General features: G+C 45.3%; 1 protein-coding gene and 2 long non-coding RNA genes across 6 annotated transcripts in view; 2 read left to right on the top strand and 1 right to left on the bottom strand.

Moving 5' to 3' along the window:
• Positions 1 to 15,373, top strand: part of LOC310762790 — a 156,692-nt gene extending 141,319 nt beyond the window's left edge. The window contains exon 2 of the long non-coding RNA XR_014548177.1: positions 11,893 to 15,373. This is a non-coding gene — a long non-coding RNA (uncharacterized lncRNA). The remainder of the gene's footprint in view (positions 1 to 11,892) is intronic.
• Positions 1,173 to 11,213, top strand: LOC310762778. Its single transcript, XR_014548165.1, has 4 exons — positions 1,173 to 1,653; positions 2,219 to 2,320; positions 7,494 to 7,613; positions 11,057 to 11,213. It is a non-coding gene; the product is annotated as an uncharacterized lncRNA (long non-coding RNA).
• The window catches only part of DNAJB12 (DnaJ heat shock protein family (Hsp40) member B12), a 26,124-nt gene continuing 16,058 nt past the window's right edge, over positions 9,169 to 19,234 (bottom strand). For all 4 annotated transcript variants that reach the window (XM_083614173.1, XM_083614171.1, XM_083614172.1 and 1 more), the window contains 4 exons: positions 18,303 to 18,412; positions 14,238 to 14,410; positions 13,434 to 13,585; positions 9,169 to 11,396 (listed from right to left, as the gene is read on the bottom strand). In XM_083614173.1, coding sequence (XP_083470299.1) covers positions 13,464 to 13,585; positions 14,238 to 14,410; positions 18,303 to 18,412 — 405 coding nt within the window. In that variant the 3' untranslated portion in view covers positions 9,169 to 11,396; positions 13,434 to 13,463. The remainder of the gene's footprint in view (positions 11,397 to 13,433; positions 13,586 to 14,237; positions 14,411 to 18,302; positions 18,413 to 19,234) is intronic.

Here is a 19,234-nt window from a genome sequence, read left to right as displayed (position 1 = left end):
TGAGTGAAAAGGTACTTCTCCTCAATTCCTCCTTCCTGCTGTGGGACATTTGCTATACCAGGTAGTGTCTGGAGCCTGACAGCTGCTGTGTTGTATGGCAACAGGGTTCATTAGCATCCATTTGTCTTGGGAGAAAATGGAAGAGTGGGAGGTTGCAGCGCTTGCTGTGGCTGTAGAGACCGATATGGGAGAGACATGTTTTGTTGCAGCCGAGGCACATGAAGGTCTCCAGTTGTTCTGCTGCAGATGCACCATGGTGTTTCTTTTCTCTGTGCTCCTCCCAGCAGTCCTTCCTCCTCTGGCCACTGCTATGGATGCACAACCTGTCTGTCTCCAGGCACTGCAGTCGCCTGCAAGGAATTCCCACATGGCGGCATTGATGCTGCCAGCCTTCATGTGACACTTGCAGACAACTTTGTAATGCAGAGTTGGTCTGCCTACGGGCTTGGTGCCTGAAGCCAGCTCCCTGTTGAGCATGTCCTTGGGAGATCCTGCCAATATGCCTTATGGGAGAACCTCACAACGGGCAAAAGCTTAGGACTAAAAATACAACATAGACCCGAGCTGTAGGCTTACTGGAGGGGTTGCCATCCTGGCGCCTGTTGGTGCCTGCAGAGGTCTTCCCTGGCACCCTCTGGGTCCCTTCCGCCTGCTGAAATAAGGCTTCAAAGCCCATATAATAGGCCATGGGTAGGCGAACTAAGGTCCGGGGGCAGGATTCGGCCCAATCGCCTTCTAAATCTGGCCCACGGACGATCCGGGAATCAGCGTGTTTTTACATGAGTAGAATGTCTCCATTTATTTAAAATGGTTCTCTGGGTTATTTGTGGGGCATAGCAATTTGTTCAATTCCCCCCCCCCATAGTCTGGCCCCCCCACAAGGTCTGAGGGACAGTGTACCGGCCCTCTGCTGAAAAAGTTTGCTGACCCCTGTAATAGGCTGTCGTCTGTGCTTGGTTGTGGGGTTTGTGTGGTACCCACAACAATTTGCAAATGTGCTCATGGAGACTTCAAAAGATTGGTGACCCCTGGGCTTAAGGGCCATAGCTTGATGAGAGGTCAGTGTGGGCTATGCTGTTTGCCTTTTGGCCTGTGGCTCCTCAATGAGGCAATATGAGTATCACTTTTAGCTCATCTGCCACTCCTGATCTAGCGAGGAGATGTGCAGCCACAAGCCTTCCGAGTGGCGCACTGCACGCCAGCCAACTGGGAAATGTGTCAGGGAGTTTGTTCAGATCCATTTCGGGACATGGTCAGATCACTGAACGTGCATGTGTGGGGGACATGGGAGGTCAGCTCCGAAGAAAATAAGGGACATAGTGAACAGGCAGAAGAGGATAAGTTGCTTGCCAGAAAGGCTTGCTTGCACCACTAGCAGGCATCCAAAAAAAAAAATGAGCCCATCAGCCACACATGCTGGGCCAAGCTAGGGGCTCAGTAAACTTGTCTGGGTTTAGTTGTTTTATTGTTTTCGGAAAGTGAAATGTAGCTCATAAATAACTTAGAACATTTGTCAGAAATCAGGAGATCCCAGAAATCACGCATTCCTAAGGGAAAGAAGTCATACCTAAAATATATTTATAAAGGGTGCATCAGAGCATAATTCCAATTCTGAGCTGGTGGAGGACAGCGACTAGAGGACTGCTTGTTTACGTGAGTGATAAAAGGAGATATCATGCTGCAACAAATAAATCTTGCTACCTTAATCAGTAAACCTGCCTGAGGGTGCCAAGTACCTTAGCAGACGTGGTTAGTGGACTGTGGATCACAGGTTGTGACGACAATCTTATCTCTGTTTCTCAATGGATTGTGTTTTATTTTACAACATCACTGTCCCATGTTCCATACTATATTTTTCTTCTTTCCCCACTTTATTCTATGTCAGTCAGTACAACTCCTCCAAGGTGTAGCTTATTATTGTCTCACTTTAGACTTTTGTTGATTTGGGCACCTGAAAATTCTAACTAGGGTTCATATAAAATAAGAAAAAAAGGAAGAAGAAATTTTGGGATTCTCACTAGAGCAAAATAATTTTACTGGGTGGGGTGACATGAGCATAGTCCCATCTGTGTAGGCCAGATGGCAAGAAAGGGAATGTGGTTTGGCTGTGTGCTCGGGGAAAAAAATATATTTGGGGAAACAGGAGGGGACAGATGGAGTGTTCTTCCAGAAAAACAATCAACACTTTTGATTGCAGCTTCCCTGTGTCTTTTGACAGCTGCACAACAGGAAGAAATGCATGCACTGCAGCTTCTCTGACATTGCAGCATGTGAGTCCTTGAAGAAGCAGCACCAGTTGAGTTTCTGCCTGGGTGGGTAGGTAAGTAAGTGGGTGACAACACTCCTGTTTGATGACACCCCCATCACTTCACTGATTCTGACATCATCCCGTCGTTATTTTAAATGAAAACATCCATGGAAACTCATTTTGCAACTCTCTCGCATCTCCTGGATTTTCTTTGTATTGTCACACCTTAAAAGTAGAATTCCAGAATAAATTGTCATTCCCAGTTTGGGGGAGGGGGAGGACAGGATAGAAATTAATTCAACAATTATTATTATTACTACTACCACTACTACCTACAACTGATATTTATGCTTTGTTCAGCTCTGTAACATTATGACTAGCAGTTTCATTTATCTTAAGGGGTTTTAAAACAACATAAGCCTCTTAAGACACTCTATCACTTAAAGCAGAACGTAATCAAATCACCACATTTTGTTTGGCAAACACACACACGGACAGAGACAGGGGACAGGGACACACCAGGAAAAGGAAAAGGACGCAAAAAGCCCAGATGGTTCAGGTCAAGGCAGAGTGGATTTTCCACATGCTAAAATAAAACGCAAAACTGATGCATCAGGGCTTTGCTGAGCAGAGGTCCCTGGACAGGCATCTGCAACAGGGGCTGGAGCTGTTATGCCTTCTCCCTGGGACCTTAGAGGCACGAAGTTTGTGGTGGGAAGAACAGCTGTGGAAGGAGGGGGGTTGAAGAGACCCCTTCAGGATTTCAGAGAGGGCACGTAGCTCATGTCCCACATGGCGAAGATAAGAAATGTTGGGGGCGGGGCGGAGGGGGTTGTAGGAAATGGCTTAGGAAAACCCAGCAGCACAAGCTAAACTGCAGCTGCAGCAACAGCTCAGGGTGGCTTTAGGGGGGGGGGAGAGAGGAAAACTGCACACAGTCAGCAGATTCAGCTCCTCTCCAGTGAGAAAAGCAAAGGGCTGCCAAACAAATTCCTGCCTGGAGGGAGAGGGGGCTCCTCGCAGCTGCTCTCCGAGCTGCCTCCAGCTCTCCAAGAAGCTGGCTCCGTGCGGGAAGGGCAGAGTTAACTCCGCAAGGCCTTACATGTGGTTCATATCAACAGAAGGGAACTTGGCACCAGGAGAACACGGGCTATCAGTTTACCCCAGTCTGGATGACGTTTCCTTCTCTCTCTGCTTTTCTTGGTGTTTGCACACTCAACACACAGGAATCAATACATTGGCTATAGGCGGATTTCTTTTTTTCTGGGCAGCAGTGTTGCTTAAGGAAGTTTGGAGAGTGTTTTCTAAAGTCACCGTTCCACTTCAAAGGGGTCAAGGTGCTATAAATAAGCATGTTAACCGTATTAAAAACACACAGAAGAGTCAAAAACTGAATACGACGCTTTAAACAGCAGATCGAATGTCAGGGGTCTACTACACCAGGAAAATGCCTTTGGAAAACCCAAATATCCAGCCAGTTGGACATTCCATTGGAAGGATTCCACAATGTAGATGTTGACAGAATAATAATCATCATCATTTTATTTATGCCTCGCCCATCTGGCTGGGTTGCCCCAGCCACTCTGGGCGGCTTCCAACACATATAAAAACATAATAAAATGTCAAACATTAACAATAACAAACTGATCCAATACAAAAAAATCACATTAACTTTAAAATAAACCACTTAAATTGAAACAACAATCCATTATAATGAGAAGGACGTGGTTAGTGCTGTGGTCTAAACCACTGAGCCTCTTGGGCTTGCTGATCAGAAGGTCGGTGATTCTTATCCGCACGACAGGGTGAGCTTCCATTGCTGTGTCCCAGCTCCTGCCAACCTAGCAGTTTGAAAGCACACCAGTGCAAGTAGATAAATAGGTACTGCTGAGGCGGGAAGGTAAACGGTGTTTCCGTGTTTCTGTTACGGTGTTCCATTGCGCCAGAAGTGGTTTAGTCAAGCTGGCCACATAACCCAGAAAGCTGTCTGTGGACAAATGCTGGCTCCCTCGGCCTGAAAGTGAGATGAGTGCTGCACCCCATAGTCGCCTTTGACTTTACCTTTACCTTTTACCTTTTTACCATTATAATATAATAGTAAGCAGTAAAATTAAATATCAGCATATAATAATTAAACCGTTTACACTTATAACAATAAACAATTGTTAAACTACAATCAATAAAAATAATGGCAAGTCACAATGCACAAAATACCACAAACATTACAAGGACATTATCCTGCCAGTGGCCAAGCCATTATTTAGTCAACAGGAACACCCTCACAGGCGGATGTGGTCCTTTTGGCCCTTGTCTCATTCTCTAGTCTGAACACAAACTATGGTTTGCGGTTCAGTCGTCATAATAAACCATAGTTTTGGCTGTGGGGAAAACATGAGCTGTTTCGGGGCAGGAGGTACAGGGTGCTTTTCTCATTGCTATCCCTCGAACTACAATTCCCAGTACACCCAGCAAACTACAGTTCCCAGCATTCTTTGGTGTGTCGGGATGTGCTTTAAATGGATGGCATGTAAGTAGCCCAAACATCTCGTGGTCTAGAGAGGGAACTTCTGAGTTTACCCTGAATGCTAAGGCAGACACTCTCCTTTAACCGAGTGTGCATGGGCAGAAATGGCAACATTGCTACCCAGTCACACCAAGCTGGATTGATTCCGGCATTGCAAGGGGTTGGACTAGATGACCCGTGGAGCCCCTTCCAACTCTAAAATTCTATGATTCTTTGTTGCTTTCACTAGGTAGGTCTCATGCTCAGCTCTCCTCCTATGGTTCCATCCCAGCTATAATGCAATAAAACGTTTTGGCAATCCTAGGCCCTTTAGCACCATATAGTTAAAGTAAAGGGACCCCTGACCATTAGGTCCAGTTGTGACCGACTCTGGGGTTGTGGCACTCATCTCACTTTATTGGCCAAGGGAGCCGGCGTACAGCTTCCGGGTCATGTGGCCAGCATGACTAAGCCGCTTCTGGCGAACCAGAGCAGCGCACGGAAACGCCGTTTACTTACTTACTTACCAGAGCGGTACCTATTTATCTACAGTACTTGCACTTTGACATGCTTTCGAACTGCTAGGTTGGCAGGAGCAGGGACCGAGCAACGGGAGCTCACCCCGTCGCAGGGATTCGAACCACCAACCTTCTGATCGGCAAGCCCTAGGCTCAGTGGTTTAGACCACAGTGCCACCCGCATCCCTTTAGCACCATATAATACTGTGCTAAACATTTGGGGAGGGAGGGGAAGGTGACCAGTAAGAGCACCTCAGACACGACTCTTGTTCTAGGCTGAATAGCAGCACTCCTGTTTGGGGCTGGAGATACGCTGCAACAATTTGTTGTGGGTCCCCGCTCCCCTTATCACCACTAGCCAATTATATTCTATGTCAGATTTTAATCATAGCCAGATTATGCCTGTGCTGTGGCCTTTCTCCACACCAGGTCAGGTTTAGATTATTTCATGGAGCTCTCTACCCCAGGCCTCGCCTGCTTTCTTCCTCTCTGCTCCTATCTTAATACATCTCCCGCTGAGTTTCAGCCAACAAGGAAGTTGCATCTTACTTCAAGGCAGCTATATTTCCTCTCTTAACAAAGGCAGGCTAGAAGTCTGCTTCTCCTCCACCCATCCAGGCCCAGGCAAAGTGAGGGACGGGGTCCTAAGGCAATTTCCTGATGAGTGTCAGCTGTCACACTCTGTCGCACATTCAGTAAAGATCTGAAGGGCCTGGTGATGAGTGACTGGCCGTAATAACCCCACACGGAAGAGACAGAGAGATTTGGGGCTGGCCCAAGACGTCGGGTGGAAATCCAAATGGCACTCCTTGTCACAAATTAAAATTGTGGTGCCAGGCCCTCAGAAAGTTTTCTTTTGGGGATGGCCACAAGAGGACTTGCCCTGTCCCAGAACCATCCATAAAAAGCAGGAGGGTGACAGGGCAGCAGAGGTAGTCCTGAGGCTCTGAAACGAGTTGTTAAAATATCTATTGACTTGGACCTTGCTTGTTATTTTTTTTTTACTGAACTCGCATAGGAGGTGGTGAGGATTTTTCAAAAGAAGGCTGTGAGCCAGTGCTGGTTAAAATGGGGGCAAACCACTTTATTTGTACTCGTCTTCCTTTAAAATGGGTTCCCAAGACTTTAATCAGACATTGTTGTTGTTGTTTAGTCGTTTAGTTGTGTCCGACTCTTCGTGACCCCATGGACCAGAGCACGTAAGGCACTCCTGTCTTCCACTGCCTCCCGCAGTTTGGTCAAACTCATGCTGGTAGCTTCGAGAACACTGTCCAACCATCTCGTCCTCTGTCGTCCTCTTCTCCTTGTGCCCTCTATCTTTCCCAACATCAGGGTCTTTTCCAGGGAGTCTTCTCTTCTCATGAGATGGCCAAAGTATTGGAGCCTCAGCTTCAGGATCTGTCCTTCCAGTGAGCACTCAGGGCTGATTTCCTTCAGAATGGATAGGTTTGATCTTCTTGCAGTCCATGGGACTCTCAAGAGAATCAGACATTATTTATTATTAAATTTTATATTGCTTTCATATCCCACCTTTCATTGAAGAAGCTCAAGGTGACATACAGAGTTGTCCTTCTCCCCATTTTATCCTCACAAGAACTCTGTGAGGCAGGTTATGCTAAGACGATAACACACTGGCTAGTTTTTACTTTTTAAAAATGCTCTGCATAAAACAATAAGTGTGGCTGCCTTGTTCCATTTTCCTCTCTCTTTTGTAGCAAGGCTCCTGTGCTGCTGCTGTTGTTGCGCGTCTGTGCATGATTTTCTTGGGTTGCAAAAATATGTGCATTGACTCTATTTTCAGGTCGTAAAGTCTCTTCTACAAATCATTAATATTGTGCACAGTAGAAGGCTGAGGAGCATTGTAGGAAGAAAATTAAACAACGGAGCTTGCCACCCACTCACTGCACACCTTAATGTGGATCATCACCTGATGAATTTCTGCCTGGCATATGCCAGTTAAAGGCACAGCATCCCTGCCAGCAAAGAAAGTGGCAACTCTATCAGTTTGAAAGCATACTCCCCTGTCAGCAAAACTGGTGCGAAAAAGGATAATCTGAACGACTTTCCTTTTTGGGGAGAAGGGAGAACTTAATACCAGCCACCTTTGTAACAACTCTAGGTAGAATTGCTGTTTTCGATTCTAATTTTCCATCCCTTAATTGAATGGATTGCTGCCAAGGACACCCACTCTGTTTACATTCCATCTGCTTCTCCTGTTTTTCAGTAACAGCTTGGTGCAACAGCCTGCAGCTTCAGCTCCAGGCAGCTGGGGAATAGACACTCTCACTCTTTCTCAGCATCCCATCGCTTGTACTTAAACATCTTTATTAATGGCTTGAAGGAGGTGAGTAAACAGCACATGATGTTCTCAGCGCCAGGTAAAGGCCAATATATTTTACTTCCAGCTGTCTATCAGCTACATATTACAGACGGAAGTTGTAGACCAAGGGAAATCTGTAAATCACCCAGGAGAGGCAGTTTCAGAAGGAGATGCTCACACCAGGGGCAGATTTTGGCAATATGGCACCCTGCACAAGGGCAAAAATCCCACCCACCCCCAATTTCTTATTTTCACAATAATTCTTTTTGGTACAGTGCTTTTTTATGGAGCTTCTCTGCAGATACCCATATAAATATAGGCATTGTTTTTACTAATACTCCCTGGGCTCTGCGCCCTGTGCGGGGGGGACGGGACGACCCGCACTGCCCTAAATCGGGCACTGCTGAAACAAGTAAATTTGCATGGGCTTGTGTTTTGCGAGAAAAGGCCTGCCAAACTTGGGGTATCCTCCTTCAAGCATATTTTTCCAAATAATTTTCAGATTCCACCCCAGACGACTTCCTTTCCCACAGGTGCTACTTATCACTGTGTGGACATTCCCTTTGAATATGATCGCTAACTTTGGGTCAAAGCTGTCCTCTCAAAGGTTTAGCATGAGCTGCGCCCCGAACAAATATGCAGCAGCATGCGTCAGAAGTTAACAGACTGTGTGGCCCCACAGCGCCCTCCGTATCTCAGTAGGGAGTCCCCAAACATCACCACCCTTCTCTTCAGTGGTTGAGAGCCTTCTTTATGGTATCCCATACCATACAATGTGCTGTGTGTGTTAAGTACATGCTGGACCTCTGCCACAGCAGGGCCTGTGTTGGTCAAAGCCAATCCACCCAGCTTCGGGGAAAGTGGGCAGGTTCCAGACCCTTTACAACACTGTCATCAAATGCAGTTATCCCTCCCAGAATAGCAAATTATTGCTCTTCATAATATTTCTTACCCACCTTTCACCCGGGGTCAGTTACAACATTATAGAAATACAGTATTAAAGGCAGCTGAAACGCTAGGCATTCACTTGTACGAAAGTAAACAAGGCTCCACTTTGGGGTTTTGTCTTCCTGCAAGCTTTAGCCAAAAATGTCAACTAGCCAGTGCTTAGGCCGGAGTTTTGGTTCTTGGTCTTGCTAGAGTATGACAGAATATCAGGCAACAGCACAGGCTGAAAGTTGCTGCGGCTGAAAATGTGTTCTTCGTTAGATAGCCTGACAAAAATGCTCAGCCTACAGCAGCTTTTCACATACAGAACTAGAAAACTCTCTGGCTTATGTTGTTTGTACCAGCAGGACACTTAATCCCTTCTGCTGCTAACAACTGGGTTTTGCCAGTCTTGAAGGGCAGAAGTATGTGTTCAGCACTAAAAACAAGTATGATGCTATGGCCTGTTGGCTATGCAAATAAAGTCTATTCTATTCTATTCACTAAAAACAAGTTTCAGCTCAGCATAGTTCATTGTAAGGGCACTTGGCCCAGGAGTGAGCAGTGGGGCAGTGGTAGCGTGGCATCCCCTTTTTGAGTGGATGACTCCTCTTTGCTTTGACCCTTGCATGACATAAATGCAGGCAGGCAGTTTCCATGTTATAAATCTTTATTTATAGATGTACAATTGTATAATTCTAAATTAACAAACACAGCCTTTGCAAGTATCTCTCAGGATCTATGCTTTTTTATTGCACATCGCTCATAACATCCATGGCTATCTATCTACTTAAGAAATCAAAAGGTTTGTGGACAGGTAGGCACTGGGATTGCCAATGCCGTTTTCCGAAACGTCGGCAACTTCATGCTGAATGGGGTGACCCTCCAAACACGTTTGGAGCTCAAGGGATCACTGCAGGTTAGTTAACAGAACTGAGGTTTTAGACAAAGATGTGGCCCAGGTCTTCCATCACAAAACAACATGGGGCAGGGCAGTCTTCTTGTGGCTTTAAGTACACACTGAGCGAATCCGTCCTTCAGTGTGGGCAAATGTATGGCAGGTATCAAGACTGATTAAAAGGCAAACTCAGTGGCTTATCTTAAATGAATATCCAGTTTGTTGGCTCCAAAAGGACAGGATGAGTTAAAAGGATATTTTACCAGTTACACCTAACCTATCATTTGGTACCTGGTATTCTATTTTGAACAAGCGAATTTCCAGAAGGAATTCTGAATGCTCTGTATAGAAAATGCCAATGGATGAAAGGAAGAGCAAAACAGAGAGGAATCCAGCTGGTGTGGTCAGTGGTAACTCAGCATAACTAAGTCTTCTCTTAACAGGACACACTTGCCTTGGTCAAGAGCACCTATTTAGTTCCACACAAGAGGAATGAATGCAGGCTAACCTTCCTCCTTAGATGACAATGGAGGATCCAGCACAGAGACAGGAGGAGCACACAACTAGATTCGTCAGAACTGTGAGCATTAACCTTTACTCAGCTGCATGTTGTCATGTTAAAAGCACAGTATCTGCTTCTAAAAACACAAAACAAAACAAAAAACAGGATGGGCATCACTAAGGGAAATGAGTTACTATTTTTTTTAAAATCCAATGGAAAATAGACTATACTGTCCGGTATAGTACCAGTCCCTTCTTTTAACTTGCTCAAGCATACAGAGACTGTAGCAAAACCTCTTCTGACAAAAAGACCCTGTTCTCTTACAGAAACCGATAAAGGGCAAAAGCCAGCAAACAAGGCTGCGATGCCTTAGACTTCCCTTCCTTGGGCTACCAAAGCCCCACCAGTATGAATGGAGGATGTGTATCGGGGGCGACCCACTTTGCTGACAGACACCAGGTTCCTGGAATGAAATCAGCAGTCTCTGTTTGCCAAGAAAAGGAGGCAGCTTTGCTTACAACTTTATAGCACTGCAAGATGGAAATCATCTTGGGGGTGGGGGGTGGCCAGGAGGAGGTTTCCACGAAGAACGCCCATGTACCAGAATGAACACTGATTAAAAGGCAGAGAATACAGGGACTGCAAAACATAAAAATAAGAAGTTCCACGCGAAAAGCACAAGCAACCTCAACGAAGTAAAGGGACGAATATCTCTCCTCGCTCTATGAGCATCAAGCCCTCTGTTGAAAGGTCACGGATTTAGACCACAAATCCAAAACTGGGCCGAAAATTGTGTGTAGAAAAAACTTCCCTAGCAATTTTAGTGATTCTCTTATACAAAAAAAGGGGGAACGATTTCTCCAGTAAAACCAAGCTATTAAAAAATACAAAACTTGTGTGTCATCAGACAAGGTTGCTTTATGTAGGAAAGTTTTCACGGGGTCAAACAGAGAGAGAGAGGGAAAAAAGGCTAAAATTCACACATCTTGGGTTATGAAGTTCGGCAAAATAATGAAATAATTTAATTCTATCCCTGCATAGTTTAGAAGTACAACATATTTACAGCTATAAGTTAATTCTAAATAATTTATCTTGCTTTTTAAAATTGATTTTTTTTCTTTTTCTTTTTTACTCCTACAGATCTTCCAATTTCTCCCACTCTCTTCGAAGTGACCAGTGCAATTTCAAAAGCTCTCTGATTTTCTCCAGGCTTTAAAAGAAAAACAACTCAACGCTTGCTCTCAGAGACATATGACAGTTGATAGTGAAGGAAGCAGAAAAAAGACATGGTCTTCCCCCCCTGTTCTAAGAGATGTCCGAGTCTTAACGCTGGACAGAGACACAGAGAGAGAGAGAGAGGAGAGGGCAGTTGTGCGTTGCTAATTCTCCAATTCCATTTTAATTTAAGGTCTGATTCTTTAAATAGAAAGTCTCCTTGGCTCAGTGCACTTCCCCCAAAGTCTTGAGGCATCTGAAGAGTCTGAGAATAAAAGCAGTAACAGTATTAGAAGGATAATGACAACCCCAGAAAGCATGTTCCACAGTTTCTCCCACCCCTATAAACTGGACTAACTGGAAAAGCTAATCTGCACATTTAAATATATATAGTCTTGCCATTTGACAACTTGGTACATGGGGAAATTCCCGTAACAGTCAACAATGAGGCCTTGCCACTTTCTAGGTAGAGGAGATATTAAAACAGCATGAAGCACCAAAGGAAGAAAAACCAAAACATGTCCATAGCTTCCAAAACAGCAGGTGTAGCGATGCAGTCCAAGGCGTCCTTCCAATTTGTGTGGGTTCACCCAAGCAGATGTCTGCATGCATGCCTCAAAATACAGAAGAAGGTTTGGTGGGGGTGCACAGGTTTGAGAAAAGGGATTGCGCATTTTAATTACCCCAGGAAAACCAGTGTGCCTTCACTACGTTCTGTTAAACAGAATTGTCTCACTTCCGAAACCCTGACCAAAACTGAGGTAATTCATTTGTGGCTGGGCTGAACTATTTCAGACTGGAGTTGTAACCTAGCCAAAGCTGTCAACGTTTCCCTTTTTTTAAGGGAAATTCCCTTATTCCGAATAGGATTCCTCGCAAGAAAAGGGGAAAGTTGACAACTATGAACCTAGCCTACTTCCATAATTGCTAGCTTTCTACATAGAGGGATTTGCTTTCTGTATGGAGATGCGTTCAGTTATGAGAACCCCCATCTGCATTCTGAAGTGGTACAGCCCAGGAACAGGTTTACCACCCCGCGGGGTCAAATTACAGACTGTCCTCCTGACCTCCTTGCCATTGCTTCAATTGAAATGCAGCTGCGGGGCATCTGAATGGGATTGGGTGTTGTGTTGTCTGAGGAGGGGGCGGGGTGTTAACCCTTTCTGATGTCAAACCTACCCCCCACCCACCCAAAGCTACTATTAGCCTGGCTGGAGAAACATGGCAGGTGCCTGCCTTTTTTCCTAACTGGCCTAATAACAGATTCCAGGGCTGAGCAATTTTGATTGGACAAAAACGGCCTGGGGAGAAAAGGTTCCCACAGCATCACAGCCCTGATCCACTCGGTCCCCCTACTGGCACAGCTGCTTTTAAATTTCGCAAGGTTTTTGAAACTGGAAATTTCAATCGCAGCGCTTCTGAGTATTATGCAGTTTGACCCTTAATGGGGAAGGAGAAGATACACTCCTCACTGGCATATTTTTATACAGATCTTTTTTGAACTTTGCGCTGGTTTTGTATTTTAATTTCCTCTACGTCTCTCTCTTCCAATATTTACAGGGAAATCTCACCACAAAGCGATAAAATCCTCACCATTCTCTGCAACCTCATTTGCACACATTGTAAGCCACATCTGTACACCAAGCAGCTCCTCAAATGGTTCCAGAGATGTCACCATGCTGCTGCAAAACCTGCTTTTTTTGGTTGTTTGCAACGACACAATGAAAATCGCAATTCCTCTTTAAAGAGACCCCCCCCCCCCCGCAATTTCCTAGTTCTGTGCTGGTACCATAGAACCGTTTTTCCCATTCAAGAGGCAGCAGGCAGTACAAACGGGCTTATCACAGGTGGGCAAAGTGGCCCAGTTGCTCAGAGCAGCTTCAGATGTCAGAGAAGCACCTTCAACGGAATGAGAAGTTACTAAACTGCTCATTCCGCTTATGGCGCTTCCACGGTAATAGCTGGAACCACTTTCTTTTCAGATAAGTTCTGAAATTCTTAGCTAGATGGGAAAGTAGAAGGATGCTCTCAAATAAACAGGTGACAGGCCAATCAGCTGCAAGGTCATTTTGTTTTGATCCCAAATGCTATGGAGGAGAAGCTGAAAGGACCCCAAATGGCCAAAGTACAAACCAAGCCTAATGTCCTGGCGTTACGTGTGACTTCTTGATTAAGGGATGTCTGTGCATGGAAAAGGAGACCTACATCTATAAGTTAGACTAAGCCAGCAAATAAGGACTATGGTGCCGTGCTTGAGAATCATGGGGGGGGCGGGGGAGAGGCATTAATCACCAGCTCTTACGTAGCTCTCTATGGACTGTTTCCGCAATAGTTATCCATGCATAGATGCCTGAACTTCAGACAGCCTGCTGCAGCTTGGGGTGCCCATCTTCTGTGCTCTCTGATACAGATCTGAATCTCCAAAGTAACGTGCCCGGTACAGCAAGCCTTCCTCTGTAAAAGAAAGCCATTACCATTGAAGCAACTGTCATGAAGGCTGGCAAACATAATTATTCCCTTGGGCCTGTATAATACTTGTTCCCAGATACTCCCCATGCAGTTCACTGGAGAGATGGTTTGCTTCCTAGTTGCTTCTGGAAAGAGGACATTTCCCATCACCTATCCCATTTTGTCACGAGTCCCTTTGAGCAGGGAGCTGTAAGGGAGTCAACAAAAACATTCATCTACTGCTATGCACCTGCCTCAGACATTGCAACTACAGCTTATTTTAGGGACGATTTCTAAAGTAGGGTTGGAAGAGGGCAGACAGCTTGGTCGCTACTGAAAGGACATCAGAACCTGTCTTTGTCTCTACCTTTTGGAGGATTATATCAGCAAAGTTATTGTGCTGGTCATAGGTGATGATGATCACTTTTGTCTAAAACAAGATTTAGCTGTAGCATCTGAATACACTGGACCGAGGTCCTTCCGTGAACCAGACTTGTAAATATGTCAGGGTTGTCTTTTCTTTAGATCAGAACCTTCCAACACCTTTGTCAAGCTCTAGGGATGGAAAAGTCAACTTGGAGAGACAGATTTCTCTAAGGGATGGCCCAACAACCAGCCTGAAAACCAGATCTAGCTCCACAAAGGTTGGGACACTCACTCTGTTGTTTTTCCTTCCAACAGTTATTTCGGAGATTTGCAATATAGTCGTCTTCCACGCTCCTCTCCACGTTTTTCAGATTTGTCCCAGTGTATTCTTCTGCAAAGTTGTCAGCTACAAAGTAAGATACTTTCAAGTGTTCGGTCGTTCTCTTGTATATATGGCCGACCGACCTGGGAACGGGGAAGAAAAAGAAAGATCTAATCCAACAACACAAATTAGTTTGAATAAGGAGATAATAAGTCGTAGATCAGTCTTGCTAAAATGTGAGGCCCACCCAAACCAAATGCAGGACCCTCGGCCATGTAGGGTGGCCTATAAGGTAGAAAAAACAACAACCTCTGTTCCCCCCTGTCTAGCAAAACCAAAGTGGTTGTGAAGTACCTTGCAGGCCACAGTACCTTGCTCAATGGGACACAAACTGCAAGGGCAGAATGGACTAGGGACTAGGGCATTCCCAGCAGGATACTACTAAATCTATTAAGCAACTACAATTTCACTTACTGCACTGAAGTACTTTGAAAAGTGAACAATAGTACACATGTTTTGGAACAGAAAAAGTGTCATTGACTTCATCAGTCTCTCCTCAGACCCAACAGCATGCTCTTGCACCTTCTTTTGCCATTTCCTCCCCACACATTTATCATCCTATGCCCGAAAGATGTTCGGTCGCATTTATCAGCTTGGGACCTCTGGGCTGCCAACTGAGGCAGGCAAGCCATCTTCAAGAAAACCTCTTCGCTCTGCAAGGGAACTCCCGATATAGGTTCCAAGCAAAAGAGGTGTGTGCCCATTAGCTCACATTCACTTAATATGGCTGATGGCAAGAGGAACATAGGGGCGGTTCATACCCTTCCTGATGGCAACCAACCCTAAAAACACCAGCTTGTGCTAACAAGAAATGACTTTCAAGTCCCATTATTCACCTGGAAAGAGAAAATATCTGCTCTTCCCCTAAAGCAACAGGAGGCCAGACTAAAATAGGCTGCTGGCAAGATTGATAAGCTTGCCTGAAAATATTCCCTAACATTGTCTCTAATAAGCTGTTGCCATTTTTCTTCTTCTAGGGAACAGAGTATAATTTCACAATCTTTTAAACAAAATCAAAATACATTCAATTTTCTTTTTTTTCTTTTTTTAATGCTGCCTTTTATCTCCAATGCAAGAAATCTGCCCATGGCAAAATTTACAGGAGCTTGTACTCCTGGAAGAGGAATTTTGAGTGATCATCTGTGGAGTGACTCCATCACTCCGACTGACCCCCAACACACACACACACACTAGGATGAAGAGCACGAGGTCACTTGGCCTTGCATCAAAATCCAGCAACAGGCCAAGGGAAATGCAAAAAGCAAGACTACCTGTACCCAGAGCATAGGGTAGTAGCAAATATGAAGGGGGGACTTTAAGAAAACATGCTAGAGGTTCTTCTCAAGGGTTTATTTACACAGGTGACAATTTACAAAAGAGTATTAAACTGATCACTTGGAAGCATTTAGATGGCTTCTGAACTTTTCAGCAGTAATGCACTTCCTTTTACCAGCCAAGACAGATGGTGAGCTCAGCTTACCAGATTTCCCCAACAGCAGCAGGGTCTAGTGCAAAGCAGTAGCTGGCGAGTCAGCATCGCCCCCTGCTGGCCGACACTGCACATTTGTCAGTCATAATTGCTGCGGCTGCAATGACGGAACGCTAGCAGAATGCGTTTATATTATATTCAGTTGCTCAGACAGGGGATGGGATTGCTGCCAAGATGTTTGCCACTTGGATGAGGCAGCTAATTTGCTTGTGATGAGCCAACAGTGGAATTGATGCATTTGGCTTTCCATCCAAATCTCAATGGGGGAAGGATATGCAGTTTGATAAAAGGAGTCTGAGAAAGGAGGCAGCTCAAGGGCCGTAAACACAAAGGGGAAATCACAGGCTTAAGGGTTCAGACCCTTTTCCTGGCCTTTTCCAGACTACTAAATATACAAAGGGACCCGGAACAAAGTATCAAACCTTAGCAACAAAGCTAATGTAAGGACCACCAAAATGAATTAATCCAATCCTTACCATTGATGGAGTGGAAGCAGTTGAGCGACATCACCCAAAAAGCCTTTATTTAATAAATATACACAAGGAAAAGCCTGTGTTACAAGCTACTAGCTTCCTCCTGTTTGATGCTACTTTGGTAACTGCTTTCGACATGATGCTGCAGCAAATGCACGTTTGCTGCTCAGGGAAGCAAATAGTGCAGATGTGGATTTTCATTCAAAATCTACCCCTGCCCCACGGCTTGTATCAAGCAGAAGCCATGCACTCAGTACTGTGGGCCCAATTCTGTGGAACTCCCTCCTCAGATCAGACCAGTTCCCTCCCTGTTGAACTTCTGATTCTGGGTGAAGACATTTTCTTTTAAAAAACAACAACACAAAAAACACAAGCCAACAAACCAGCATGTATTTTAAGTAAGCCCCCCCCCCCCCGATTTTATAGCTGACTTCAACTGTATGAATCTATTGTGTCTATTGTATCTCTTTTGCAACCTTATAATGAACTGCTCAAAAATTAGAGTGTTACATCTATGTAGCATACATCCATGTTGCAGTTTGTAAAATGGGGTGGTAATATTTTAAATCTAATCATCCTCCCTGTGTTACATATTTGGGCTCCTGTACATATTCCAAATCATTCAGATGGCTCCCTTCTGCCAGGGGAATATCTTCCAAGAAATAGCAGCACATCCCTGGGGGTTTCCAACCTACTTAATAAGGATGGAGACAGATTTCACTTGGGCATACAGAACCTGAGCTACCTGCTGAGCCCCTTAGCAGTAAGCTACCTTTGCCTATTCAGCCTAATGCTCTAACATCCCATCTCACAGATAAGCGCCGCAGCTTCCTATCAGGGGCACAACATTCCCAGTGAGCCACTCCAAGCGGAGTTTAGGCCAGAAACGCGCATTGCAAAGGACAAGCCCAAACGGAGCACTCTTCTCCGTCTGTGGCATCTCGTTCTCCTAGCCATCCCTCTCTTCCTTCCTGGAAGGCAGAATGGAAGGGAAAGACCAAAACAGATCAATAAAAGAAGGACACCTTCTCTTTCTCATGGTCTCAGGTGTCCAGATGCCCTTTCCCTTCTAGAAGTGGAAGTAGCAGATGAGAGAGGAGACACATTCATCACAGGATCAGATCCAGCCTGTGGCTTGCAGAGAAAGCACGGGGGGTGGGGGTGGGGGGAGTCCATGGACTAAACATTCAGAAATGTTCTCCTTGCAGTATATCTAGTTCTTCCCCAGATAGCACCATCGTCAGCCTTAATCAGCTGGTCAATTTGGTCACTGCACCATGAGAGATGAGCTGAGCTTATAGTCTAAAGCACGTTACAACTACTGAAACCTTTCACATGGCAGAGAAGACGCCAATTATTGCAGAGGATATAGGTTTTCTCTCTCCCCCCGCCCCCCAAGATTTGATAAGCAGCTTGCAGGAATCAAGAACCTCAACTTACAGGGGAAAGCCTGCGGGAAGAGGTGAAGGGTTCTCTTCACTCCTGCAAAACTTTTTTTCCAGAATAGTTTTTTCTTAACCCTTCCATAACTTGGAATGCCACTTTACACTGACCCATGCAAACCATGTTGGATCCTAGAAGCTTGTGCCAATGTCACTTGGAAAATTTATAAAATGAATGCATGAAAAATTCCTAACCGAAGATCTGCCGATGTAGAAGGCAACACAAGGGATTTGTTAAGTAACACATTCATTTGGGCAATGACCACAGAATGTTTCTTTCTGAAACAGCAACCATTTTCATGATAACAAATCTAGTTGGGTTTCTGCCGAAGACATGTGCAGACAGATTCTGATCTAGGGGAAGTTTCACACAAGTGAGTCCTGCCCCCCATGCATCCTGAAGTCCTGTGCACAGAGTATTCTGACCACGTGCAGATCTAAAGGGTTTAATCAGCGTGAGAGAAAGAGACGGAAAGGAAAAGAAGCAACACAGGGGAAAGAATGCATCAAACAAAAACAGCAATTGGCAAAAGCCTTAAGCCAAGTGTGTAGAAGAGTAAAGGGAACTAACGGTCTGTGGCTCAAACTGTAAGGTGGACTGGAGACCATCATCTGGCTGAGAGCAGAAACGATGATGAGGATGAGAATAGGCATCAGCTGGACAAACAGCCCAAGGCCACCCTAGGGAGGAAGAAGGGAATGTCATCAGTGCATTTGCATTCGCAGAAGGGCCTCATCATTCTTGCTCAGACCAAACCCCGGGTGAGGGGAGGAAAGGAGGGACTTGATGTTGAAAGACCAGCCACTGCAGCAGTAATAACACTGAGCACTTTCACAGCACATTAAGAGTACTCAAAAGTTATTTTGAAGGCTTTATCTCAGCAATAATTGTAACGGAGATGTGGCCCTCCTGATGTTGTTGGAGCTACAATCATACGGACACAAGGAAAGCTCTGATGCCAGCGGTTCTCAACCTGTGGGTCCCCAGATGTTGTTGGACTACAACTCCCATCATCCCTGAACTCTGGCCCTGCTAGCTAGGGGTGATGGGAGTTGTAGTTCAACAACATCTGGGGACCCACAGGTTGAGAAAGGCTGGGTTAAACCCAGGAATTCTCCAGTCCAGCATTCTGTTTCCACAGCGGACAACCAGATTCCACTGGCAAACCCACAAGCAACATGTGAGTGCAGTCACACTTTCCCACTTGTGTGCCCCAGCTACTGCTATTCCAAAGCACGCTGCTTCCAGTACTACAGGAAATATACAGCCATCATAACTAGTAGCCATTGGTAAGTCTCAATGGACAGCCATCCACAATGGCTGGACATGCTGGCTGGGGCTGGCGGGCGTTCTGAGCCCAACATCATTTGGTGGCCCACAGGGTCCCCAAACCTGCCTTTTAACATGGCTGTAAGGTAGGCCAGTATCATCATTATACCTGTACCACAGATGGGGGCAGGGACTGAGAAAAGAGTCTCTCTTGCCTAATGCCCCAAGCAAGT

Source organism: Podarcis filfolensis (assembly GCF_964270895.1).
Source record: "Podarcis filfolensis genome assembly, chromosome: 5".
Taxonomy (NCBI): Eukaryota; Metazoa; Chordata; class Lepidosauria; order Squamata; family Lacertidae; genus Podarcis; species Podarcis filfolensis.
This window is presented reverse-complemented; position numbering and strand designations above follow the sequence as displayed.